This window comes from Micromesistius poutassou (genome assembly GCF_964030765.1).
Source record: "Micromesistius poutassou genome assembly, chromosome: 5".
Taxonomy (NCBI): domain Eukaryota; kingdom Metazoa; phylum Chordata; class Actinopteri; order Gadiformes; family Gadidae; genus Micromesistius; species Micromesistius poutassou.
In genome coordinates, this window is record NC_140275.1 from 12,794,430 (window position 1) to 12,820,652 (window position 26,223).

Here is a 26,223-nt window from a genome sequence, read left to right on the forward strand (position 1 = left end):
AGCGACGCACAAACAGACGTGCAGATACAAACACACGCACACACACACTGGTCCGCTCCACTAACACAAAATTGCCCTGAAGGTTGTTATTCCAATCAGTCTCGGTACACAAGAGGAGCTCCAGTGACCAATGTGGGGGGGGCCCTGCTCTCAGCTGCTGCATCCCCTCTCTCTGCTGGGCATCTAAGCCCTGCCGGAAGCCCTCCGACTATCTGGCAAGCCAGCCACTATGAGATAGTGGCGGTGAAACCATTCACTCACCACCAATTATTTTTCATTATGTAAGGTCCATTTCTAGCCTGGTTAAAAGTATAGATATTTTTTGTTTGTAAATATAATTTGTTGTATATATTCACATTCATTGAAATGATTATATGTGTATGCTTCGGGTTATGGTTAGTCAGACATGGAAGACTTTTATTTTGAAATAGTGGCCACCTGCAGGTATGAAGAGGAGTCGGTTTAGAGGTGAGGGTGCACTGGTCAGATCGCACACAACCATATTGATATAGACCCAAATAGATGCAAATTGCATTCGGCCACATATACACAAATCAATGTCATTGACCTTGGTTTTTGGGTCATTTATGTTTTGTTTTTTTAAAGGTACACTATTTAACAAATGTACTGTACTAAATCATACATTGGAATGTCATCAGAGATTAATGAAACATGCTAGGTGGAAAAAGCTAAGACAACAAAATACAGCCACTGTGTTCTCCTTTGAAATTTCCACTCCGGGCCTCTGTGTGTAACACAGCGTGCTGCAGCCATGGTAACCAGCAAACAATCCTCATCCTCTTTCAATTATCTTTTTAAATTGCAAATGTATATACATTAGTCCTCAACCTGGCAACCCTCTTGAGCCTCGAGTCAGGGGAGGAGGGGGTGGGTGCAGACAACTCTCTCCAATATTGTGAAATTGGACTGCAGGACTCATTTTAAACTGCTGCGTCAAAGTTGCGTATCGTCAACAACTCTGCTCTGTAATCTGTTGGAACAGTTTAAAATGTGGAATACGTGTCAGGAATGTCTAAGCCCATCCAGACGGCGAGCTCAGAGAGAGGACGTTGATCAAGAATAATGATGAAAGCTGAGGGTTCTTTTTTTTCAGTTTCTTTCAGTTTATTCAGGAGACGTCAGGTTTTTCTACCTGCCGATTTTGTTTACCTGCCCTAAGAGGTAGCAAACAGAAGATATCCATCAGCACCGGAGCTTGGCTTCCCAACACACACACACACACACACACACACACACACACACACACACACACACACACACACACACACACACACACACACACACACACACACACACACACACACACACACACACACACAGGTCCCTGAAGCCACAGACAGAGTTTGATCACAGTCTCAAAGTCATCTTGAATGTAACCCTGGCAGGTTTGACCTTGGTTGTGGCCTTGTACCAGAGACAGAGGCTGTTGCTGTTTCAGATGCGTCATTTCTAACCACACACAATACAATACACACAAACACATGCGTTTACAGGATAGACATATGCCAGTCAGGAACTAGAATAAACATCTGTTGCTGTCCTCCGTCTAGTCTACCATCAACATTGTTCAATAACAACAGAGTAAGTAAGAGCTCTACAGCTCTGTAGCCCAGGGACATGGAGGTGTCTGAAGCAATCAGACTTGTGGGAGTAGTGAAATGCCATCAGACAATGCTTCAGCAGCTAACCGTGTGTGTGTGTGCGTGTGTGTGTGTGTGTGTGTGTGTGTGTGTGCGCCCGAGTTTGTGTCTTCATCCATAGGGGCTTAAGTCCATGTGTGCATGTACGCGTGTATGTGTCTGTGTGGGTGTGTGCCGGTGCACCCATTCAACGACAGCTTGGCAATCTAGACCCCGACTCCAGAACGAGTGTTATGTGAAAATCCTTCAGAATTCCCACAGCATACGTCTCACCATGTCTGCACACGTGAACGTTCCTGCACAGGCAGAGACACGCAACAACAACATCAAAACACGCAAGAATGGGGAAAAACACCACTGTGCTATTAAGACTAATGCAAAAGGCTTCTGTTAAGAGTACAGGCCAGGTTGCTAAACTTTGATGTCTACAGCTCCTTCCACGCTACAAATGCAAGCCAGATCAAGGGGAGGGCACGGCCCAGGTATCAAACCATCCAATCTGGTATCTAAAGACCAAGCGGCTTGCCCGTTAAGCTGCTTAGCAAGCCAGAGATCCCCAGAGTCTTGTTTTAGGGCCTCAGTCCTCTCTTGTTACTTCTCTGTTGTGTCTAGCCTTTTAATGACACAACTCCATAACACATCTCTGAATAATATACCTGAAGTGCGGTTGCAAGATTGCTCATTATTTGTCCATTTGGATCATTAATTTTGTCAGACAGAGATAGTGCGGCGACAGTTGGAAGGAAGGAAAGACAATAGTCGACACCGGGTAGCACTCTATGTTTCTTTCATTACATCTCAGATCGATCCAGCGAACTCAAATGGGCACAGCATTAGATGGATAGTAATGCACGCTTCCCTGAAGCCAGACATAAGAGTCTGATGAGTAACACTGGTGGGTTTGAACAGTTTACACAGTGGGTTGCTTTGTACCAGAGATACTGTAGATGTGTTGGATGTTTACTTGGAGAGAGAGATTGGCGACAGAGATTGTACGCACCTGCGAGTTAGGGTGGAGAAAGACTGAAAGGGGGTAAAAGTACTAGGAGGTGAAACTACTGACCGAGCATGGACCGAGACCGTCCAAACGAACCGACCGATTCAGACGCTGCAGGGGAGTGCGTGCGAGGTGGGGGGGGGGGCGTGACTAATTGAAATGTCTCCTAGCGCTTAGGGCAGGCTTTTCAACAGCTCCTTCTCTAAACGCCACCTGCATCCGGCACCTTCCGTCTCATCCCCAGAGGGCATCTCCAGAGAGGCCTGAAGGAGAATACGGCAGAATTAACGCTTGTCCTTCAACCGTGTGCTGCTTCCTTTCTAGCCGGGGAAGGAAACTCTCCCTCTCTCCCCCCCCCCCCCCCCCCCCCCTTTCACTTCCCTCGCTCCATTATCCACAGTCATCACCTTGACTCCTTCTTCTCCTCCCTGCACAGGAGGCCGATCCATATCGAAGCATCTCTGGGAGGAGTGCTCTGTGATGCAGCGTGCCTGTATGGACGGCAGCCAGGGGGGCTGTTCTCCCAGCCATAACGTGCAGAAAGTGGTTACCAGCAGGGCCACTCCATTATAGAAGGCCTCCCTCCTCAGGTCCCCTGCGTATCTGTCTATTGTTACCGCAATCAAACAACCTCCCAAGGACTTTGTAGCTCACAAACAACACACACACACACACACACACCGTTCTCTTCACACAAACATAGATCATCACACACACACACACACACCCACCCACCGCCCTCTACACACAGACACACACGCACTGTTCTCCACACACACACGTACGCACACACACAATCTTCTACCTGCTGCTCAACAAGAGATATTAAAATTGATGGTTGGAACGCGGCAGAGCCTCCTAAATCAGGCGATGCGCTCCAGAATGCGCTTCCCAGTCCCATCAGTCTCACAGGGGTGTCATCGTAACTCTCTTCCAGGATTTGCATTTTTCTGCCGTTTGTTTGCCGCCCAAAGCACTTATCCACAGAAGTTTGTGTCACCTTTGGCTCCTCCCCCTCGTCAATACGGTGACTCACTGGGCAGAAGACGAGCCGCACGGTTCTTTGTTGATCCACAATATTTCACTGCCGCGCTGCGACACACTGTGACGCGGTGACTCATGCAGGGGTGGGGGTGAGGGTGTGTGCGTGTACATATGTGTGTGTGTATGACAGGGTGTGTGTGTTCACCTTCAAGTGTGTGTGTGTGTGTGTGTGTGTGTGTGTGTGTGTGTGTGTGTGTGTGTGTGTGTGTGTGTGTGCTTCCCAGCAGGACTCCTCAGCTCCGTGCTGTGTTTACATGGCCAGAGGTGCTGCTGTAATGCGAAGGCGATCATGCACCACCTGCCACTAACCACCCCGGGCCATGTTGACGCTTCAGAGCTGCCGCTGATTTGTTTAATGACAGTAGCAGGCGGGCGTGACACCGGTGTGTGTGTGTGTGTGTGTGTGTGTGAGATTCAATTAATAATTAAAATGTGTGTTTGGGTCTATGCTATGATGTTTGGCATCGCACCGAACGTGGTGACTTTATCATCCTGAAACACAACCACCGACAATTTCTCTCACACAAACTTTGCCTTGTTATCGGGAGAGAAGGTGCTATTTTCTTTAACGCAAACATCACTACATTTCACTCCTTCCACGGGCACAGACCTTGCAAACCATGTGATGTAAAACAGGCCGGGCTCTGCTCCAGGTGAGCTGGATCGTGGCTTCTGAAGCGATGTCAGAAACAATGATAAGATATTTAATGCTCTACCGCGCGTTCCTCCCGTACAGGGGAAGGACAAGTAGCGCCTCGAGGCCACGCAGGAATGCCTTTGAAAAGTTGAACATTTCAACATTTTGAACTCTGCATGTCCTAGTATGGCCTGCATCATTATCTACCATGGATCTCAAATATTTATTATATTTGCATAATGGAGGAGGTGGAAACCTGATCTAATTGAGTTCAGCTGTGAACCACCATGGAATTATGGTCCAAATCTGATCAATACTGGGAATTGCATTCGTCCAAGATATCAATCCAAGAGAAAGTCTGTATGGCGTTAACAAAACCAGCATTCACGGTTCACCAAGCCCGGAGGTAGAGTGAAGAGGGGACAGTGTTTTGGATTTTGGAAGTAAAAGTGTATTCTTTCCTCCTCTATATCCTTTATTTTCTAGATAAGCTCAACCAGCTGCAGAGGTCCTGAACCCACTGCAGGCGGATTGGAGAAGTGAAAAGCCTACTCCTTAGAAGTTGCCGGTTAGGGTTAGCTGGAGGTGAGTGAATGGTGCGTTTGTGACTCTGTGACTCTGGTTTCTCCCTGCTATATGCCCAGTCATTGTCTGGGCTCAGGCACAACAACCCATAACCATCAGGTTATGAAAATTAAATGGGAAGACTGATTTTCTGATAAATGACACGATAATATTGGGCTCTTCTTTCAATTTGACTCCTATTGATGAAACATAACTCAGAGAAAGTGCCCTTCTTGAAATGAATAAACGACCTGTTAAAACAGACATGATTTATATAGCATATACACTTTCGGCTTCTTTCTCTGCCTAAAGACCGTAATGCATTGGGAAACGTTGCCACCTGGTGGTTGCAACGGGAAACTTGAAACATGAGAGGAAACGCAGAAGGTTTCCATTTACAAAACACAAAGCTGTGCCAATCCCCGTTGATGCATTAGGAGCTTTGTGGCTCAGGGCTTGTCTGGGCAACCCAGTTGGAATCTGTTCTTCCAAAGTGTCCAAAGTGAAAATTTAATAATACTACATGCCTTTCACAAATCCTATCGGCTATAAACATTTCATTCGTAAACACACCAAACTATATTATTTACTGATCATTACATTCTAAGCACGTTTGAGGAAGACCCTCCAGAGTAAAACTTAAATGTATTAATTATCCGTGACTCAATATGTAGGCTACTATGTAACTTATTAATGCAAACACTACTTTTGTTAAGGCATGTATTTGAAGTTATTAATAAAACACATTTCATCAACATACAGGATTAAAGAAGTAACAAAGTGAACATCTAATCATTCACAAAACAGGACCCATGTGTACCCTATCGGATTTAAACAGAGACACTAAAAACAGGTAAAAGCCAAATACGTGTTGTTGGAGTCCTTTAATGTAAATGATCGCAATGCTGTGCAGTACATTTACACATAACAGAAAAGGGACCGCCTGTGAATCACAGCTTAACCTGCGTCCTCACTCACATTCTCTCAGGAGTCAGAAGGCCGACTTTAAGCGCAATACGCCTGCTCTCCGGACCACGAGCCGTCGGAGAGACACGAGCGCTGGGGGGAACCGGACAACGTGTAGCCATCGTCACAGGAGAAACTCAGGTTCCCCCCCTGGATGTAGAGGGTCCCATGCTTGTTGCCGTTCTTCGGTGGGGGCAGCCACCCACAAGCCACCACTGAGGGGGGAAGGGAAGACCCGAATCACAATGAGCATGCGAGAACTCGTCTATAAATGTGTCAATCAAATAGTATGTGGCATCAAATAGTATGTCGGCCCATTTTAATTTGTCCAAAATATTTTGGGTTTGTTTTTACGTTTTTTATTATTACTTTTGTTCCCAGTAAAATGATCTAACATAGTTCCACACGGATCATCAACCACATAACATGCTAATAACAACGGCACCAGAATGTCAACCACAGTGTTTCCACGGTGATCAGCCCATGGCCGGCGTACCTGGCTGCAGGGCTTGTCGGAGGGCCTGGTGGCTCTGAAACACCCTGAGCGTGTCTTCTGCCAGGGGCTCGACCGGACCCTCAGGAACCTGGAGGGCCGGGGCGAGGCCGGCGCCGCTGGCTGGCGTTCGTGGGAACGTGTCCAGCAGAGACTTTGAGTCGTACGTGAAAAGGGAGGTCTCGTTTATAATATTCCCTGTGAATACATACATGGATATCGCTTGTTTTTAAGAGACCAAAGAAGTTATCCAGAAACCTGTAGAAAATTGTACGTTTTCTGAAATCTTGTACTGATTGGACTCAAGGTTTGGTCTTCTGCACTTCCAAAACTGTGTTTTTGCTCTGTTTAAACAGGCCACTCTTTCAGCCAACGCTTTTATCCGGAATTTATGAGATAGGATGATTGGAGCAGCAACAAGAAAAGAGTTATAGTGCTGCACAACCAAGGTTAGACATAGGAATCAGAAATGAAAGGTAAACACACAGACACGCCGAAATGCCGGCTAAACAAAGCCATTCTCCATTCACTTACAGCTAGCTCCAAAGCTAAAGATGCTCTCAGGTGTAGCATTGGCTGAGGGGAGAACCTGCCGCAGACGGGTTTGCAGGTCATCTGAGAGGTCAGAGTTCATCTGGCCCAGCAGACCACGGGTTTGGTTGGTGTAGGCGGTGGTTAGTAACACCGTCACAGCCATTAAACCCTTGTAGCTACGAACCTCCAGCCCCACTCCAGAGGCGAACATCACCGTCACGTTTTCAGGACAGGGCGAGAACATGAACACCCCTAGATATGAGATCAGCAGACAAAGAAATTCATACTTACGTTGACAATTAGTTGAATACTTTTTAAAATCCTATGCGTGAGAATCAGAAATTGCTTCTCAATACTGGCCCCTTTGGCCGCTAAGTGAACTGCAGCCTGCTCAATCTTGTGCAGTCAGTACTGGAGTGGGAGCTTCGTGGGTTGAGACAATAGGCGCGTTCATGGTCCTGGTGATAACGAGACGGCTCGCCAGTGATGACGCTCACGCTTACGCGTGTTCCCGACAGCGACCGTTCATGTGCACTGCGTTCTGAATCTGAGAGCGCATCAAGTTCTTCACAGCAGGGTTTTTTTTATCCAATAAAAACAGTCAGAACTAAACAGAAATAAGTAGGATCAGTTTCAAGTTTTCACGCCTTTATTTCCTTGTAGTCTATATCACCTACTATCCTTTTGCTTTTATTTATGAGAAGCACATTGTATTGCCACTGTATGGAAGGCTACACTTGCCCTTATCTAGAGCTGGTTTACCAGTACACAACGTTTAAAACTGAGCAAAGTCGATGCCAACATACGGTTACAACGTCAATCAATAGTAAAATATGTGATATGATGGTTGATTTTTCTATATTGAGTAAAACTTTCATGTTCCGCCATGTTCACGCATCACTAGTAAACCATAGGTCACCAACTGGGCAACTCCGTTAACAAAATCTGGCCCTAGTTGCCGAACGGAAGTAGAATCATGAGAGCGTCATAAGGTGTCGTTCACGAGAACTTTCCCACGTCGCGAAAATGTTTTCCCCATAATTCCCAGCGATGTGAACGCACCAAAAATCAATCAGTGATAATCATAAATAAACAAATAGAAAAGTTATTCAAGATCTGACATTTTTGCCATTATTTGCGCATGGACGTCATTGCCTTCCTTTACGCTGGCCAACTGGCCTGGTTAAAATATCACAAATTAGGCAACATGCTAGTCTACCCAATGGACATAGTCGGGGAAGGGGTACCGGTAATTGTTTAGGTGACAATACGACCTGTTAATAATTTACCAACGTAAATCGTTTATGCATGCAAAAATCCTGCAGATAGTTCCTCTAACACTTAAAACCTGCACGATGTGCCCACAGTTGATGTTTAAATATGAAATAATTATTGCATTGTACCAATGGAAGAGGCCATAAAGAAAGTCATGCGGCTACATCGTCTCATGGCCAATTGTTCGTTCTCTGCCTAGTTTATGAAGTTCGGCATGATGAAAACATCCTAACTATACATTCAATCTTTCACTCAAACAATGCAAGCTTTAGGTTTAACGGCTAAACCGAATATACAGATAAGGAGAAATAATTAGACCCTATTCCTATTTGCACTACAACCGCATTGAACGTCGTGGTCGTCAAGGCAACTCACCGTGAAGGTCCATCCAGTCCTGCTCTGCGAATGACATGGCCTTCTGGTTCCGTAGCACCTGCAAGTCGCCCCTCTGGCCCTCAGCTAGACGCACCTCAACCACGTCGGAGGAGCCCTCCCTCGCGGCCACAGCGCTGAGCCGGGTGGCCTGCCCCCAGGCCCCTGGAGGAGCATTGCAGAGATCACAGAAGACTTCAGCAGTTAGGGATTTTGTGGCCCAGGACAATTTTATGTACGTTGGTCCCAAGCATTCTCATCCCCTTATTTTGGTAAAAATAAGGGAATTTATTTACATAAAAAAAAAAATATTGGTTATTTTTTAATGAAAGTCAAATCGGCAATTGCGTATTTACAAAATCGGGAGGAAACGTAAAAAGAGGAGTAAGAGAGACGTGTGCTAAGCTGTCATTCACAATGCAAGTATTCTTACACCTAAAGTATACAATGATATATGTTGTATTGCTCATATCAAATAATAATATTCATCATCATCCTAATAATAGTTACACTCGTGTCACGAGCCTGCTTGGAGGCACGTATTTATTGTTTGTTGTCAAGGACCCAAACTAAAACAAACCAATCATGGGCACAGCCTACAACCTAAGGCAACCTGAATTGTGAAAGCCTATAGAATATAAAAACATGTGAAAAAGATTGACAGACACTGCTTTGACTCTGCGTAGAAACCTACCGCTCTTGAGTTTCACCTGCTCTGCTCTGACCTGAACACTGAGCTCTTTGTCTGGGAAGGTCACCAGGTCGTACTCTCCTCTCCCGTTAAAGGTGTACTGCAGGTTGTCAAATGTCACAAACTGGCCATCCCCAAAAACCACACCTGTTGAACACCAAAACCAAAGCAACATTCAGTTCTCGTGAATCTCGTTACCTAATTCAGCAAAGACCCAAGTATATATATATATAAATATATATCAATATATCTGAAACTTGGTGTTTTACTTTACAGGCAATGCACAGCCCAGTAGCTGTGGCTTGACTGTTGACTAATTTCTCAATCATTAAATGATGAGCAAGATCTATCCCATGTATAGACAATTAAAAAACACTACTGCCACAAACATTGAGAAGCGTCAACACAATTACAGCCAAACGAAAGTAATCGAGTGGAAAACTGATCATATACTTCGATACTCATGTATTAAATGTTACTGATTATGTTTGTCTTTTTTCTTAAAGGAGAATCAAACAATCCTTTGTCCAGATTACAACAAGCTCTCAATGTGCATGTAATAAAGAATACCACTAACATCTTTCAAACTATCTCTTCAACAATGTGTTTCAGTGTTTCAGTGTTTTCTACAGTATTGTGTTTTCTACAGGCTTTAAAGATTTACTTATTTATCCAACCGTCCTCTAGCTCCGATCACTCGGCCATGTGGCATCTTCTCACCCGATCTCGGTGGTTCATATCTCCGGCAGTCCATGGAGGACCGGCGTGCAAAGTATATGTCGCAGTGATCAGACCAGAGACAGCAGTAGAAGAAGCTCTGGACATCTGCGACCCAGTGAGAGAACCCCGGGACACGTGGGGCCTCTCTGTAGGGAGGGGAGCCCGCTTCTTGTGCTCGATCTGGGCTGCTGCCGCTAGTCGAGTCCCTGGTCAGGATCTGGGCCCCTGTCTTGTCGTAGCAACACTGCTGCCCTGATCCATACGTGGGACTGCGAAAAAGTGGAAAGAATGAAACGGAAGAAAAAAACAACTGTATGCCATATTAGTTTAAATATATTATCTTGAATAATAAATCAAATGTTGTAACCTGGCTTGAATGGATCTCACACAGTGGAAGACTCCAGGATGATAGGTGCACACACTGCCCTTATCCATGTCACAAGAATAATCGGCCTGAGACAACCAGGTGGATGACATTATTATTGCAAGAAGGGCACATATTTTATATCCAAGCTCTTCTACCTGTCTAGTATTTGTAATTTATGATCAATGTTACCCTAATCTGTTATTCCAAAACATAAATGATAAATGTGACCGCTGAACGAATGAATAATGCATTCAACAGACATAAGTGTCACCCTAATGGATTCAAATTCCTCTAACCATTCCCGACAGAAATATTATTATTACTTATTTAGTTGTTAAGGGTTACTTGCTTGAAACCTCCCTGTGTCTGCGCGGGCTTGAGCCAGAGTACAGGGACAGTCCTTGAGCTCTTCCAGGAAGTCGGGCAGGCTGTTCTCATAGGCGTCCCACTGCAAACACTTGGCTAGGGCCCAGCCAGCAGAGTCATCTCTGAAGGCCTGTTCTAGATGCCAGGCTAAAGTGTGGCCCTCACTCCACAGCCCCTGTACGTGCCTGGAAGAGCAGGTTTAGTTCACTTTTAACATCCAAAAAAGTATTTTGGTAAATTGAGAGAAGCATCTTGCTCAAGGAGTAGGTTGTAAACATTGAGGATTGAATTAAGGACCTTTCAACCCAGTGATGTTACCGTTGATAAAAAAACACCAAAGAGAAAACAAAGCAGACTATGGTCTCCATTTATCAACATCTATTATGTCTGAAGGGATTGGATTCATGTCACGTCATAATCAGAGATGTATTGTTGTCGGATTGAAGGGTTAGGACAGGGTTAGCCTGCTGACCCCTGGGTTAGGAGTTAGGTTATACCTTGCTCCATCCGCGTGGGAGGCCGACCGTACGTGAATACTGCCCAGCTCCCAGTTTGAGAGCGGCTTCGTCGTGGGCTTGGGGAGGAAGCTAAAGACCCCGGAGTTGGACAGGTTCTTGCCAAGTGAGTAGAGGTAAGTCCACTCAGCCTTTAAGGGGTTTGTGTTCCCACTTCCTGTCCCAGGTGTGCTGCTCACCTCCCTGTAACCCCATAGCTCAATGTCGACCCTCTCTGCTGAGATGAGCGAGTTATTCCATGTCATCTGCAATGCTCCGAGTACTGTGTTTGGTGTGCCGTAATACTGCCACCGTGTGTTGTTTTGCAGAATGACCATCAGGGCTGGATCCACTGTGCCAGGGTGGACTAAAATTCAGAGAAAAAACTGGTTGAATTGATTTTCATTTCATCGTGACTTTCCTTTTTTTGGGGGGATTTGCGTGTTTAAAATGTGTTGACAATTGTTAAACCTCTATAACAAAATAGATTTTAGATCACAAATTAAGTACAAATAACAATTATGACTCACTTACCCGAAAGATACTCGCCGGATCGGTCAAAATTGACTCCATCAGTTGATACATCAAACGGCACCCAGCCCTTCTCAAACAGCAAAGGTGTGATACAATGGGCGTGTCCCTCTGCATTAACAAACCCCTCGATTACAATCTCACCCTTATACCTGAAACAGAACAGGTTTGAGAGTTGTAAACAGAGTGAGCAGAAGAGAGCAAGATTTTGAAACTAAACCACCAAAAAACCTTGATGGAAGATGGCTTCCCCAAACCAATCAGGGAAGAGAAGCCCTGGTTGGTCAGAAATTAGACTGGCATGATCTAAAATCAAAATTGCCTCATACAGAGGCAGTTGTACAAAACTGATTTTCTCACAGCACATTTCACTCACTAATAGCTGAGTGGTGGCTATGGCACTTACAAATTACACTCTAATGATGCTCTTAAATCTTACCTACAACACCTTTAATAAACTTGAGAATACTCTTAAATAAACTCCACGCACCCTGATAGGCCTATATGTATGTGTTCAGTACAGACATTTAGTACACATTTAGTCACATTCAGTACAGACATCGGCCCAATATGACCGAACATTATCTTAACAGCATGGGTAGGGTTACAACAAGTGTGCAACACCCACCTGCAGAGGATGCGCCCAGTGGGAGGGAAGGTGATATTGGAGAATGTGAAAACACTTCCACCCAACATGGAGGCCGAATATGGAAACGGCTGGAGACAGAATTGGTCATAGTCTGCACAGCAGTTCTGCAACGACACGCACGTTGTGCGGCAAGAGCATTCCTCCCAAGTGTGCCCACACTTGCTTTTGCACGTCTGGCCTGTTTGTTGAAGTAAAATTCACTTGCCATCGCATGCATTCAACACATTGATGTTCCTCAAAACTCTGCCCTATGACAATACAACATTCGGATAAGGCCTTGCTTTTATATATAGGAAAGCTAATTATCTTGTCGGTTCACCAGCCTACTGCCTAATCTTGGCACCAGTGTAGTATTATTATTTCTTTATTTTTCAAAAAGAAAAATAAAGAAAGACTATAAAAACCTGTTTTTTACATTGAAAAATAGCTTTGCCTGCAATGTACATGTAATGTTCTAGGCCTATAAGTCATTTGAGAAGCTTACTTACCAACGGCATTGGATAGGCAAGTAAGAAATAACCCAAAGAGGAGGAAAGTTTCTTTAGACTTGAATGTCATAATCCTCATGTCCAGGTCTCCTTGGAAAATTTAAACTTTTACAGCTACTTTACAGATACTTTGCTGACAAGCTTACTTTGCAAAATGCTTTTAGACTGAGTCTGCTAAAACCTGATTCTCTAATTATTAAGAGGGAATCTATTAAACGTTACATATTAACAGCAGTTTATACACAGGCCTATGATGAATAGTCAACATTGACTTAGAAATACTATACTACTATTCAGCAAAACCCCAGACAGGGGAACCTGGCAAAATTTGGGGGGCAAGAGGACTCTGTTGAGCTTGACTCATATAGTAAACTGTCGGGCCAGCCGTGCAAGAGATACAACTAGATGTTATCTTGAAATATTGATTTATTGTCTTTCTTGCAATAGCATATATTTGCATGCGTGTTATTTGCGTGCTATTTGCATGCTGTCCTTCTTTGTAAGTACAGGTGACTCTTTCAAAATAGATGTTTTAATATCAGTGAGATAAGTTTACCCATGGATGCAGATTAACCTGGTAGACCCTTAGATAACATTAAATTCAACTAGAAAATGTATGATTTAAGAAGAAATTGTGGTGTGCAGTTTGCTGACAAAGTTATCATTGGTAAACCAACCACACCATTAAAAAAATTAACATGAGCAATCACAGTGAGGATCTCAACCTTTTTATGTTTAAAATGTATAATATGGGGTATTAAAAATGTGGGAGTACTAACAGTTTATAGATTTATTTTGATAGCTAATATTTTACACTTGAAGGGAAAATCCAATGTTTTAAAAAGTTTATACACGTTAGTACATGTTTTGCTTAATTTAATGGGTAGGCTTTGGTAGTAATGTGGTGTGTGAAGTTTTAATTATTGTTCTTATTTAAAGTATGAATGAGTTGAGTAGGGAATACAACACCTCATAATAAGTAGGCCAGATAACTCGTTTTTCAGCTTATTTACCAGCAGAGGGCAATGTCGGCCTAACAACATGTAATTTGCCATGATAACACGAAAAAAAAGAAGAAGAAGCAGGAGATGAGGAAGAAGGCAATTTAAACTGCAGCAATCATCTCATTCAAGCCAAGCATAATAATTTTCTTCTTCTACAGTCTATGTTTTAAACTAGATATCTAAACGCACTGGATTTTACATTTGCTGCACCGAGAGAAAGTGCTCCCAAACAGACCTTATCGTCAATAAGGTAAATTGTAAAAGAGCCACCAGGATAGCTCTCTCACTGGGTAACATCTCCAGGTTGAAGCGCTTCTGATCGTGCAGATAACCCCACACGCAAGACGATGTATCTTCTTTACACGATACTCGCCTCCTTGGTTTCTTTTTTTATTCTAAAATGGTTAAAAAAGAGAAGATACTGCACGGACCTGAAGAGACTTGATGGAAAAACCGTCATCATTACAGGTAATGTTCACAACACAAACGCTAGTAATTACAGAGAACATGCTCTTAACGGTATATAGCACTATTATAGTGCTATATCATTGGTATTGTCATTCATTACCTGCTTAACACTGTCACCTCAATGGTTTCATACCTAAATACGTGTAATGCATGCCACTTACTGCCCGCCTGTCTTCTTTTTAGGTGGAAGTTCTGGCATAGGCAAAGAAACAGCGATTGCCTTGGCAATGCGAGGCGCCCGTGTTATCATTGCATGTCGAGATACAGACAAGTCTGAAAAAGCGGTGAGAGAGATCAAGTTCAAGAGCCACAGTCTGAATGTCTCCCACATGGAGCTGGATTTGGCCAACCTACGCTCAGTGAGAGAGTTCTGCAAGAGTTTTCTGCAGAGAGAGAAGAGACTGGACATTCTGGTCAACAATGCAGGTGAGGAGTATGTCGCCCACTCAGTGATATATTTGTTAAGGACAACATATAGGCTACAACACATACCATGTGATTACCAAAACAAACTGATGTCTATCCATCCAAATACATCCGGTTAGGTTAGTCTTCCCTGGTCAGGCCGAAAGGTTGTGTGTTTGAACCACAATGTCCATCGTCTACCTGTTGGGATCCCTTAGCAAGAAGCCTAGGCCTAACCTCTACCTGCTCATAAATGACAGGTATCGTTAGTGTTAATTCTGGATTAAAGCATCTGCTAAATGACAAATGAGTAGGATGCATTAATTTAACTAATTTAAATAACTTAAGGAAGTCATGAGAGGACTTGACCTCTTCGATTGTGCTAATCTGATTGTACAATAATAATACAATAATATAATACAATAACTATATATTATACTACACTCATCACTTATATTATACTCATATCACCACCTCTTTGCTATACGCCTATTCCTCCCTCCCTACCTCAGCCATGCCCAGCGTGCTGGACTGGACGGACGACGGCTTCAGCATGTGTTTTGGGGTCAACCACCTGGGTCACTTCCTCCTCACCAACACGCTGCTGCCCCGGCTCAAGGAGTGCGCGCCCAGCCGCGTGGTCACCCTCACCTGCTCCAACTACAAGTACCAGAAGCTGGACTTCCAGGACCTCAACTACAACCTGCTGCCCTTCTTCACCTACTGCCGCAGCAAGCTGGCCAACATCTACTTCACCCAGGAGCTGGCGCGCATGGGCGAGGCCAAAGGGGTGACCGCCTACGCCGTGCACCCAGGTGAGAGGGCGTTTGCGCGGGGGCCTTGGATGTTCAGGGACTGGGGCGGGGCGGGGTGGGGGGGTCAACGGTTCTTCTTGTTAACCTGGCCTGCATGGCCGGGCGATGTGGCCGCACTGGATACATGCAGTGTAAAGGCTTAGTTATGGTTGGACGTTGACGCAATGCAATGACCACGCAGACGCTTCGACGGGAGTCGTGAACCCGTTTTGGTTCTGCGTCGGTTCTGTTTACGTTAGCGGACCAATCACAGCCCTTGCTGCTGCGTCACCTCGACGCAAAGTTACAATTTTTGGGAGGCGCACGTCAGGCCCTTGCGGTGGATGCAAGGAGGGTCCGCAAGGTAGTAATGGGTCCGTAAAACCCCTTGCGTTGCGTCAACGTACAACCATAACTAAGACTTAAATCTGTTGGATGGCACTAAGGTCCTGTGTGATTGAATGTTATAGTTTTTGAGTGGCTCTTTATGAATAAAGAATCAGGCAGTAGATGATGTTGACCATATGGTGCTGAGATGCAGATTGAGAAACACTTGATATTGAGTTCTCACTCAGACATAAATATATATAAACACAGATCAATTATGTTACGGTCTTCCATAAAAAAAAAAGAAACAAGTGTTTAGATCTCTTGATGTATAAATAAAATGACAACCAGCGTGTAAGACTGGTGTGCGTGTGCTTTACGTGAGAGCACCTTACGTGTAATAAACCTTCCCACCGGTTCCCATCCTCCTCACACGTGGTTCTCCCTCCCCACCGCCTGTCCCGCAGGGTTCGTCCAGAGCGGCTGGACGTGCCACTACTCCTTCCTGTTCCGGATGCTGATGCAGGTGGTCATGTGGATGTTCTTTGTGCCGTGCGAGATGGGCGCCCAGACGGTGGTGCACTGCGCCGTGTCGGACGCCGCCGCCAAACACAGCGGGGGCTATTTTGTGGACTGCCGGCCGGCCGGCCTGCGGCCCTTCGCCAAGGACTCGGGCGTGGCGAGGAAACTGTGGGAGGCCAGCGAGAGGCTGGTGAAACTGGTTTGACGTTGGATCGATCGGGATGGAGGGGGTCAGGGGGAATCAAGAAGGCGGAACCTCGAATAAAACGTGTTGTTTACAGTGCTGAGACTATGGAGGTGACATTTTTGTTTACCCGAGGTGTCGGTTCAATCCATTTTCCAGTTTGTTTTTGTCTTTGTTATTTATTGTGATCGATTCAATGGTTACTGTTTTACAAATATATATGACTACTATTTTAATGGTTTAATTTGATCCTTCTTAAAATCTCTGCAACTTTTTCGCTCCAGGGTTAGTCAAACATATGAAGTTAATAAATGTCTGTGGAATAAAAGCAATCCATCCATTCAATAGTAACATAATGAACACTGTCGTGCCAAAGAGCCAATGCTTTCTGGTGATTATTCTGGCCATGAGAGGTCGGTAGTGTGCTAAGTTATAAAGTATCTCATTAAATATGTATATCAATATCAACCAAAGTTGAGTAAGAGCGAAATCCCTGGGTTCATCGGGACTGATTTGCTTTATCATGTACTCATGTCACATAATTTAGAAAAAAAACAATAGTTGCAGTGAAAGTTTATATAGTGCAGGCTTACGTGTTGCTGCCAAAATAAATTCAGCAACAGTACTCGTGTTGCTGTGGACGTTTGGAAACATTTAAACTTGTGTCCCATAAGGCCTTGGCAGTCAGCAGGCTCTGACTTGAAATGACAAGAACCAGCCAAAAACTAGTAGGAGTCTGAAAAGTTATGTTTGAATAAAACCTCTGGATAATCCACATTACAAATCCATTAACTGACTGTTGACCAATGTAAAGAGATAAACTTGCTAAAAAATAAATCATATCCTAACTAGTAGACCTCGTCACTTTATCAATTGAAGTGTGTGTGTGTGTGTGTAAACCAAAAGCGGCTAGCATAATTTATATTTAAATCTTCAGTTTATTGATAACACTTTTAACACATTGTCTTGAAGTAAGAGAAATACGTGAAGTACGTTAAGAGAACAGAGCAATAATCTAGAGAATCTGAGAGCTAGAGGATCACTAGTAGAATTAACACTGAAGAAGAAAATCAAACCGACATGGAAAAAGAAAGAAAAGACAATGGAGGAACTATAGGAGCCGTGATCTGCGGATCAATGGCCGACTATGGATTGGAACGGAAAAGAATACTGGTAGAGATTGGGGGAAACCCTACACGGGAAACTAACCTCTGTGTTGTCAGTGCAACTGGCACAGGTCGCTGGGGAGAGAGAGCGAGAGAGAGAGTGGGAGGGAGGACAGTGAGCAGGGACTTGGAGCGATGGCACTTTCCCTCACTTTGTAGAAAGGTCTTCTGCCTTACCTGTATCATCATACTCTGGGTACATCTAGTGCAAAAGGGGGAACAGCTTAATGCATTCTCTACAACTTAAACTGCAAAATATACAACAAAATATATTAAATGTTTTTTTAATCCTTCTTCATTTCTCAGTTCTGGCCTTATCGAGTTATAATGGTGGATGTAACTAAAGGGATGCTGAATGGAAAAAGACATGGATTTTTTAAAATTCTGTCCAAAGCTACACTTTTCTATTCCACACAATAAGGAGTTTTCACTATTAATCTCTTTGCTTTTGATGTATGTTATCCGTGGTAATTTGACATATGAATAGTGTCTTCCTTTCTGGACACTTTGTAAGCAGTGGATTTGATGTAAGTGCCATAAATGAGGGATAGTTAAAAGTGACCCTCGGATCCATTAAGAAAAGACAGACCGTTTGCACCGACAACACAGGGCCCTAATAGAAAAGCATGCTAAATGATCATCAGTTACATCACAGTCATCCTCAAGGTCATCCTTAGTGCCTATGTCATTAATATAATCCTCCATAACATCAATATCATCTTCATTATATCATCTTGAGACAAAAATAGCTATATGCACTTAAAAAGCTCAGAAAATAGATAGAGAAAGGTTAAGTATAACAGCATTCAGTAGAAAATAGACCAAATTAAAAAGGGAAAAGCCAAAAAACATGTGTTCCATTGACGGTCATGCCATGTCAACAAAATACCAGCTACAGTGCTGTTATATTCAGTGTGCAGTTGTGTATACTGTGTACTGCCTCGTTTTAAACATGGATATCTTATAATACTGATCACCAAGGCTTGTTATCACACTAAGAAAAGAAAAGAACAACACCTTTATAATGTACATGCTGCTTGTTCTACATTTTTGGAGGGGGTCGGTTAGGAGTCGGGGTCTGTTCACACGCTGACATGGACACAAGAACGCCTTTCAAACACACAACCATTGACCATGGAATCAGGAAACAGGCTCCACCCAAAATGACCCACCGTCAGTGGACACGTGACATCACAAAACTATTTGCACAGCACAATAGATTGTTACCCAGCATCCGCAACAGGTCAAACCTCATTGTGGATTTAAAAAATGTGTATTATGTTAAGATTGTGAAACAAGTCAATTAGAAATCAACGACAGAAAAAGGAAAAAAAAAAAGTGCCCATGTTGGTCGGCTCGATGAATACGGTAAAGGTCAACTAAAAACTTTTGACTGTTTATACACGGAGCCAAGTCCCTTTTTGTTAAATTTCAAACAGTAATTGCACGATCAGAAGTAAAACTAAACCCAAAAAAGTAAAATAAAAAAGGATTTGCTCGAATAAATAAATAAATAAACAAAAATAAATACAAACCTGAGGTCTTACCGCCAAAAGAAACCGCCTGCGCTGCCTCGTGGACTGTCCTACACGTGTTTTCTTTAAGTCCCTCCCACCAATTATTCCCACCAAGACACAGCATACTGCCAGTAGCACACGTCAATCCACCAAGCCTCTGATTGGCTAGCAGGTCTGTCAATCTCTACATAGCACCCTTGCCACAAGTGAGAACATAAAAAGAGCAAAAAAAACTAAAAACTGTAACACGGCTCAAAGAGCATTTCATTAAAAATATATGACGACAAAAATGTATGAAAAACATTTAAATCATTAGGAAAGTAAGTCAGGGGGGCAAAGGCAGAGGCCTGATGTGTCCTCGGAAATAAAGCCTTCCACTTCTAACTTCTATTCTCGCAAAACACACACACACACACACACACACACACACACACACACACACACTTTACCTGCTGTAAAGGATGGACACACTAAGACAGACACATACCCTCTTCTGCACTATGTCATGGCAGTGGTAGCCAAACCTTTCCACTCACACAGTTCCCGTCATGTTCTTGGAGGATAATGAAAAACCGTCATCACCAACTTTTCAAGATAATAATAATAATCCATAACTCTCTCACAGCACCAGTTATTGCACCTTTCGCCTGTGAACTCAGTATATGTGTGCGAGAATATTTTCTGATCCTCGCTGGGATAGTCAGCTGGCAACACGTTTTCCAGTGACATAAATAATGTGCTAAAGCTATTTAAACACTCTATCTAGGTCGGCGAAAGCGTTCGCTGAAAAACGCTATCAGAGAGCATCAGTGGGGATGTTAAGGCGAGGCTACGATATGTACTCGCAGCCGGATAGGTTTGAAACATATTCAACTTTCTGATGCTACCACTACTGTGCTAATGGGCATTTTCTTATCACTGGGCTTCTCTTGAGATGCTGTTCCACACACAAAACAACAATGTTGTTAAAACTTAAATAACGAAGGCCTAACCCATCGCCCCTCGTGTTCGACGTATAAAATGTTTACAATTCAACCGGGAAGACGCCAGACTTCGCTAGACCTATCTTCAGCAACTGACATTGCAACAAAGACATTAGATCCTTAAACTGCATTACTATTAGAAGTACAATAACTTTAATACGAAAACCAGAGACGCAAGCTGTCAACTCATTCCTGCGCACTGCACCCCATCACGCACCCCTTCCAAAAACAACAAAAAGTTTCATTGAACATGAGTACGATAATATAGGCTACTCACGAGAAGCAATTTACAAAAAAACGTCCATATCAATTGTCCACTTAATAGCCACAATATAAAACAGCCACTATGAATACTGAGAGAGAAAATCATGCTTTCTTATAAAGATAGAGAAAGAAAAAACCAAAGATATTATTCGAAACTAGAAACCACTGGCATCAGGAAATCTGAATTATACAAATTACATATACAATTGCAATTGTGTTATGATAATGATAATAATAATAATAATAATATTAATCAGTTATAATATGAATAATAACATAATGATAATATATTTGACTTAAAACTTTACATATTTTATTTCCAGTGCAGTGTTTATGTCACAAATGTGTTATGTCATTCACAAGGGAGCAACACAGGGGTTGGCATGGTAACATAGGAGGGAGGAGGGGGATGGGAGAGCATATCAGGAAACGCACACCAAGATGACTTTTTTTTCTCTTTAATCCCCCCTCTCCCCCCCCCCCCCCCCCCCACCACCATCCTTCCAATGCCTCTCTGTCTGGAGTCAGTTTGAGAGGCACAGTATGGTAGTTACCTGGACACCAGAGGGGTGGTGGTTGCTGTTGGTGTTGGTGGTGGGCTGGTGCAGTGCAGGGGATTCACACAAGGGGGCAGTATCAGTAAAAGAAAAAGAGACACGCCTGTGGGGGAGGCAGAGGGGGGGAGTCGGGGGGGTGGCATCCAGGTGCTAAGTGGTTGGCGAGTGTGTGGTGTTCCAGGAGGCAGAGCCACACATCTCCCCCTCTTCCTCCCTATGGCACTGGATATTTTCTTCCATCCGGTCAGCCTCGTCTCTCTCTCTCTTTCTCTCGCTCGCTCTCTCGCTCTCTCGCTCTCTCTCTCCCTCCCACTCTCTCTCTCTCTCCTCTCTCCAGAAACACACCTCTGGCGGTACGAGGTGGCCCTTGGACCCCTGAGAGAGATGACATGGTCGGACGTCACAAGTACAGAAATACCCCGCCCGATTTCTCAGCCTTATCTTTTTTAGCATGCAGACCTGTCAGCACGGCAGAAGACTCTGTCTAGACTAAAACTAAATGTAAGATACATGAAGGGTAACACGATTAGGGTATTATTTGTTTATTTTAGCTATGTTTAACCCTTCTGAAAAGAAACTACGACCACATAACCACAAACAAAATTGGCGTTTGAATACAAATGGGCCCATTTTGCGTAACATACTCTTCTTTGATATACTGCTGTCATTTTTTAATCGCCTGACTATATATCGTACGGTGGCAACCGCTGTTTCAAATGACCCAAGGCTATAATTATTTTTTCTACGTTTTTTTTCTTTGTAACAGGTTGCTTTCAAAGCAGAACCCGTGCTGTGACACTGGGGTCGAATCCCCCCCGGGGCGCCCCCTGTGCGTACCTCACTGGAGCGGGGCGGCGGGCGCGCCCGAGCAGTGGAAGTGCACGTTCTGCCACCGGCTCTCCCGGCGGTGCCACACGCGCGTCTCCTCTGACTGGCTGGAGCGCGGCCGGCCCTGGCCGTCCACGTACTGGGTGAGGCGGATGTAGGCGATGCAGGCCGCGTCCTCGCCGATCAGGTGCACGTGGGGGTTGAGGATGGTGGTGTGGATGGGCTTGCTGTTCTTGGCCAGGACTAAAAGGGTGGTGGTGGTGGTGGTGGTGGTGGTGGTGGTGGTGGGGGAAAATAAGGAGCCATTTTATTTACAACTACTTGTTTTATACAAATTATTATTTAATTACTAATGTAGAGGCGGGAGAAAGGATTTGTGTAACAGAGTAGCTCAGAGAGTTCAGAGCAACAACGTACAAGTGTTGTTTTATTTTGTTTTATTTACTTTATTTACTACCACGCCTAAATTATTTTATTGATTTTCTTTCTCTCTTTTCTTTACTCGTATCTTTTTGGAGAAAAGAAAATGTGATGCACAAAAACAAGCTGTAGCATTAAGTATGAAACAAGTTTAAGATGTATGAGAGCAAAACAAGCTTGACGGATATGTACATTTTATATTCACAATAAGAAGAGAACAGAAACACTGAACTTAACTCAACAAAATTAATAAAGATTTAAACTTACGGTTCTCAAAGTAGAATCTCTGGAAATCCATGCCCTCCACTAGGTTCCCCAGGGCCTCTGGTTCGAACGAGGTCAGCCCGGGATCACAGATCTTACTGGGGTTCAAAAGAACATAAATCAAAAGAAATCAATCGTCCAAACACCAGCAAAAAAAATCTGCTCAATCCCATCATGGTGAAAAACAACACTGACTCACGCGTATGCATCAAAGTCACCATTATTGACCGCCTCTATGAGTTGCTCTGTGATCTTGATGATTTCTTGCTTGCGTGCTGCATTAAAAAATAACAAGTTATCAGAATCATAACGTCAAGGATAAAAAGAAATAGCGGAACTTCCAAAAAACGGATAGCATACAGCATTACAGATTATAACTTCATTAAATATGATTAGGTAGTAGATTAGAAATGCAAAGCCTCTTGTTTGACAACACATGTACTCATAGTACTCAAGTGCACAATACACACCCAATATGCTCTCCTTTTTATTATTGAAAAAGCAATTACTTTCTTACACCATTGACCTCAACCTTTAAAATCGTTGTTAGACAATATTGGAATCGTTTTTGTCTCACAATTGAAAATGAAGGACGGAAAGGCACAGCAAGGTTTCATTAAACAAATCCTGTCTGACAACTAATGAACCAGCAACCCAGCCAGCATACCAATAACAACATCTCAGGCAGTCTACACCCATGTGTTGCATCACATGCTGAACTTGATGCAAGGAACCCAAGCAACCCGATGTTCCATCCTGAAGCGGAAGAATCAAACCCATTTATTTGAATCCTAATTACTGCCAATGGTCACGTCACTGCGAGAACACACACAGCCTCACATCACCTCCACCATTCCATGCAGTCAGTCATTCATTTTGATCATTTCTGCACACACCCACCCACCCACACACCCACACAAACACACACAGTATGCATTATCAGTATTCTCTACACACTCCAAGCTAAAATAGAAAGCCATGTCAAGTGGTGTCCATGGTAGCGTCTGAGAGTGAGACACACAAACACACACACACACACAGAGAAAGAGTGACAGACGCACACACACCGAACGAGCCATTATCTACACACCAGCACACCGAGCTCACAGAGCAGTTCCCCCCCCCTCTCTCCGTGTTTGGGGGCGAGCGAGGAGCAGAGGGGGGGTGGGGGTGGAGGGCGGAGCGGAGGAGGGAGGTTCTGTGCTCCATACTCACTCTGGGAGGAGGAAAGGGAGGGGCTGGGTGGGGAGCGCAAGGGAGGTGGCGAGGTGGCGTGCGCGGGAGCCGCGGCGGGCCTGGGGGGCGGAGCCTCGGCCTCAGGAGCAGCGGGGGGAGGGGCTGGGGCCGGGGCCCTGCGCACGCTACTCACCAGGTCTGTGAGCCGTGACACTGGGGTGGGGGGGGGGGTGGGAGGGAGGAGGGGAGAGGAGAGGAGAGGAGAGGAGAGGGAGGGAGGGAGGCGAGGAGAGGAGATGAAGGGAGAGCGGGCGGGAGGGAGGGAGGAGAGGAAGGGAGGGAGGAGAGGAGAGGAAGGGAGGGAGGAGAGGAGAGGAGAGGAGAGGAGAGGAAGGGAGGGATGGATAGATGGATGGGATGGAGGGGTGAAAGTGGATAGAAGGAAAATAAAATAACAAAATAGAAGGAAGGAAAACAATGGGAGGAAGCAACAGTGGAGATTAGAATGAGAGAAACTATGCAGAGAAAGACAGAAGCTGACGCCTGGTGGAACTGGAAATGACCGAAGAACAAAGATGCATATGGGCAGCTCAAGCTTGATTCCTATTCACTGCGTCGCGTCGTTTGTGAAGTGTGTGGCCACGTCATTTAAAGACGCCGGCAGTTAGAGGCTTAATCGATAGCATATATCAAGGGCCAAGGCGGGGGTGGGGGCTTGCTATCACAGCCAACCTACAGTCATCTCTCCTCCTCCTCCTCCTCCTCCTCCTCCTTCTGGGCCCTGGGGGCTACTCACTCTGCATGGGGACTGCGGGGGCGTGCGGCTGGGCGTGCGGCTGGGGGTGCGGCTGGGCGGCAGGGGCGGCGAGGGCAGGCGGCGCGCCGGGGGCCCCTTCCCCTTCGGACACCGGACCCGAGCCCTTACGCACAGAGCCCAGGAGGTCGGCAAACTTTGTGACCGCTTGACGGTCAGGTAGGGTTGGGTGGGTGGGCCGATGAACCAGCGGTAGGACGACAACGGTGGGAGACAACACATACAACAGACGTGAGGCAGCGGGGGGGGGGGGGGGGGGGGGCAGCGGCAGCGGTGGAACACGAGACGGCTGAGCAGCACTTATGCACTTAACGGTGTGAAGGGGTTTGGGAAAACAACATTGGATTATTTCTGAGCGCCCGGTTCACGGCGATGTCTGCCTGAAGGGCAGCGCTCTGGCTGAACACCAAAACAAACACTCTCCGGGTCTGACTCATGCCGTCGCCGGCGATGAGGTGACAGGGCGAACAAAACGATGCCCACACATGGGGAAAATAAAAGGAGACACAATGACACACATGGGGACGGTTGTTAAGCGTTAAGTGTTAAGTGATCATTCCACATCGGCTGGGTAAAGGTTCGCGGGTGGCTCGTTGTATTCACGGGCGAAGCGGGATGAGTCAGATCAAAGGATGATATTGGGTGGGGGGGGGGGGGTTAGCGTGGTAGTGAGTGAGTTAGAAATTCAGAGACACAAAGCAGCAGTAAGCGACACAAAGATCAGAGAGAGAAATACCACCAGTTGAATATATATTCAACATATTAACGTTCTTTCATCTGGGAACATCTAGGACGTCCCCCCCCCCACCAGATATTAGTCAGAGGGAGTCGAGATTATAGGTCTTTGTGAGGCTTGCCAGGCAGTATGGTAGGGGAGTAGCAATGCTTGTGAGTAGTGGGAGCAAGTGAGGTAGTGATTGAGTAAGTATGTGAGCGAGAGAAAAGAGACTGTGTGTGTGTGTGTGTGTGTGTGTGTGTGTGTGTGTGTGTGTGTGTGTGTGTGTGTGTGTGTGTGTGTGTGTGTGTGTGTCAGGCTTCAGTATTAAAGGGTGGGGGGGGGGGGGGTGGCATGTGACTTACAGTAGGCAGCAGGTGAGGGGCCCTGAGAGAATTCTGGCTGGGAGCTGGTGCTTGTCTTGCTCTTAACTGGACTGTTCTCTATACTCTTCCCTGACATCACAGGCACAAATGTGGTACACACACACACACACACACACACACACACACACACATAAATGTCGACCCAACACAAACGCAACCCATAGACACAGAGCAGATTTTGGAACAGAGAGGAAAAGAAAATGAAACATGGAAACTGATTTAAACAAACACAGACATTGGTTGAAGATGAATCTGTTCACCTCACCTCTCCGCAAATAAAACATCAAACCAAATAATCCAGCACCCTGCTCCCATCGCTCTGTAACCCTAGACTGCATAACTGCCAATTGTTCCCTGCCTCCCTACAGACTCCTGCTCAGTGTCGCTGTTCAGTGTTGCTCCTGTAATGTCAATATGGTGAGTGAACAGAAGCCAGTGAAAGTGAACAGTTAGTAGCGAGAATCACCGAGGAGGGGAAAGCGACGTCCCAAGACGCTTGTGAAACACACACTGACGGATGCAAAACATAAAATCAAGACAAGGAAGAAACAAAAACAAAAGCGGCAGCACTACAGCACTA

At 44.9% G+C, this 26,223-nt stretch overlaps 3 protein-coding genes across 5 annotated transcripts; 1 reads left to right on the forward strand and 2 right to left on the reverse strand.

Annotated features, from left to right (window-relative positions):
- Positions 1-5,768: 5,768 nt before the first annotated feature.
- On the reverse strand, positions 5,769-13,182 carry susd2 (sushi domain containing 2). Of its 2 annotated transcripts, XM_084467923.1 has the most exons (12): positions 12,850-13,177; positions 12,341-12,539; positions 11,716-11,864; positions 11,185-11,548; positions 10,671-10,872; positions 10,322-10,407; positions 9,955-10,223; positions 9,238-9,381; positions 8,547-8,708; positions 6,897-7,148; positions 6,366-6,560; positions 5,769-6,084 (listed from the first exon to the last, which is right to left on the reverse strand). In XM_084467923.1, the coding sequence occupies exons 1-12, from the start codon at positions 12,926-12,928 to the stop codon at positions 5,909-5,911; spliced, it is 2,277 nt and encodes a 758-aa protein (XP_084324049.1). In that variant the 5' UTR covers positions 12,929-13,177; the 3' UTR covers positions 5,769-5,908. The 2 variants fall into 2 exon arrangements, with proteins under 2 accessions (XP_084324049.1, XP_084324050.1); XM_084467924.1 differs by lacking the exon at positions 6,897-7,148 and having other exon boundaries at positions 12,850-13,182.
- Positions 13,183-13,962: 780 nt separating this feature from the next.
- LOC311343071 (retinol dehydrogenase 14) lies at positions 13,963-17,301 on the forward strand. The gene is made up of 4 exons (XM_084467926.1): positions 13,963-14,321; positions 14,505-14,747; positions 15,239-15,541; positions 16,315-17,301. Exons 1-4 carry the CDS (start codon positions 14,201-14,203, stop codon positions 16,572-16,574), a joined length of 927 nt encoding a protein of 308 aa, XP_084324052.1. The 5' UTR covers positions 13,963-14,200; the 3' UTR covers positions 16,575-17,301.
- A 170-nt stretch (positions 17,302-17,471) lies between these two features.
- Positions 17,472-26,211, reverse strand: LOC311343073 (calcium/calmodulin-dependent protein kinase type II subunit beta-like). 2 transcript variants are annotated; one of them, XM_084467928.1, is made up of 7 exons: positions 25,623-26,211; positions 24,525-24,689; positions 23,768-23,941; positions 22,752-22,827; positions 22,556-22,650; positions 21,878-22,111; positions 17,472-21,415 (listed from the first exon to the last, which is right to left on the reverse strand). In XM_084467928.1, exons 1-6 carry the CDS (start codon positions 25,717-25,719, stop codon positions 21,879-21,881), a joined length of 840 nt encoding a protein of 279 aa, XP_084324054.1. In that variant the 5' UTR covers positions 25,720-26,211; the 3' UTR covers positions 17,472-21,415; position 21,878. The 2 variants fall into 2 exon arrangements, with proteins under 2 accessions (XP_084324054.1, XP_084324055.1); XM_084467929.1 differs by lacking the exon at positions 23,768-23,941.
- Positions 26,212-26,223: the final 12 nt, after the last annotated feature.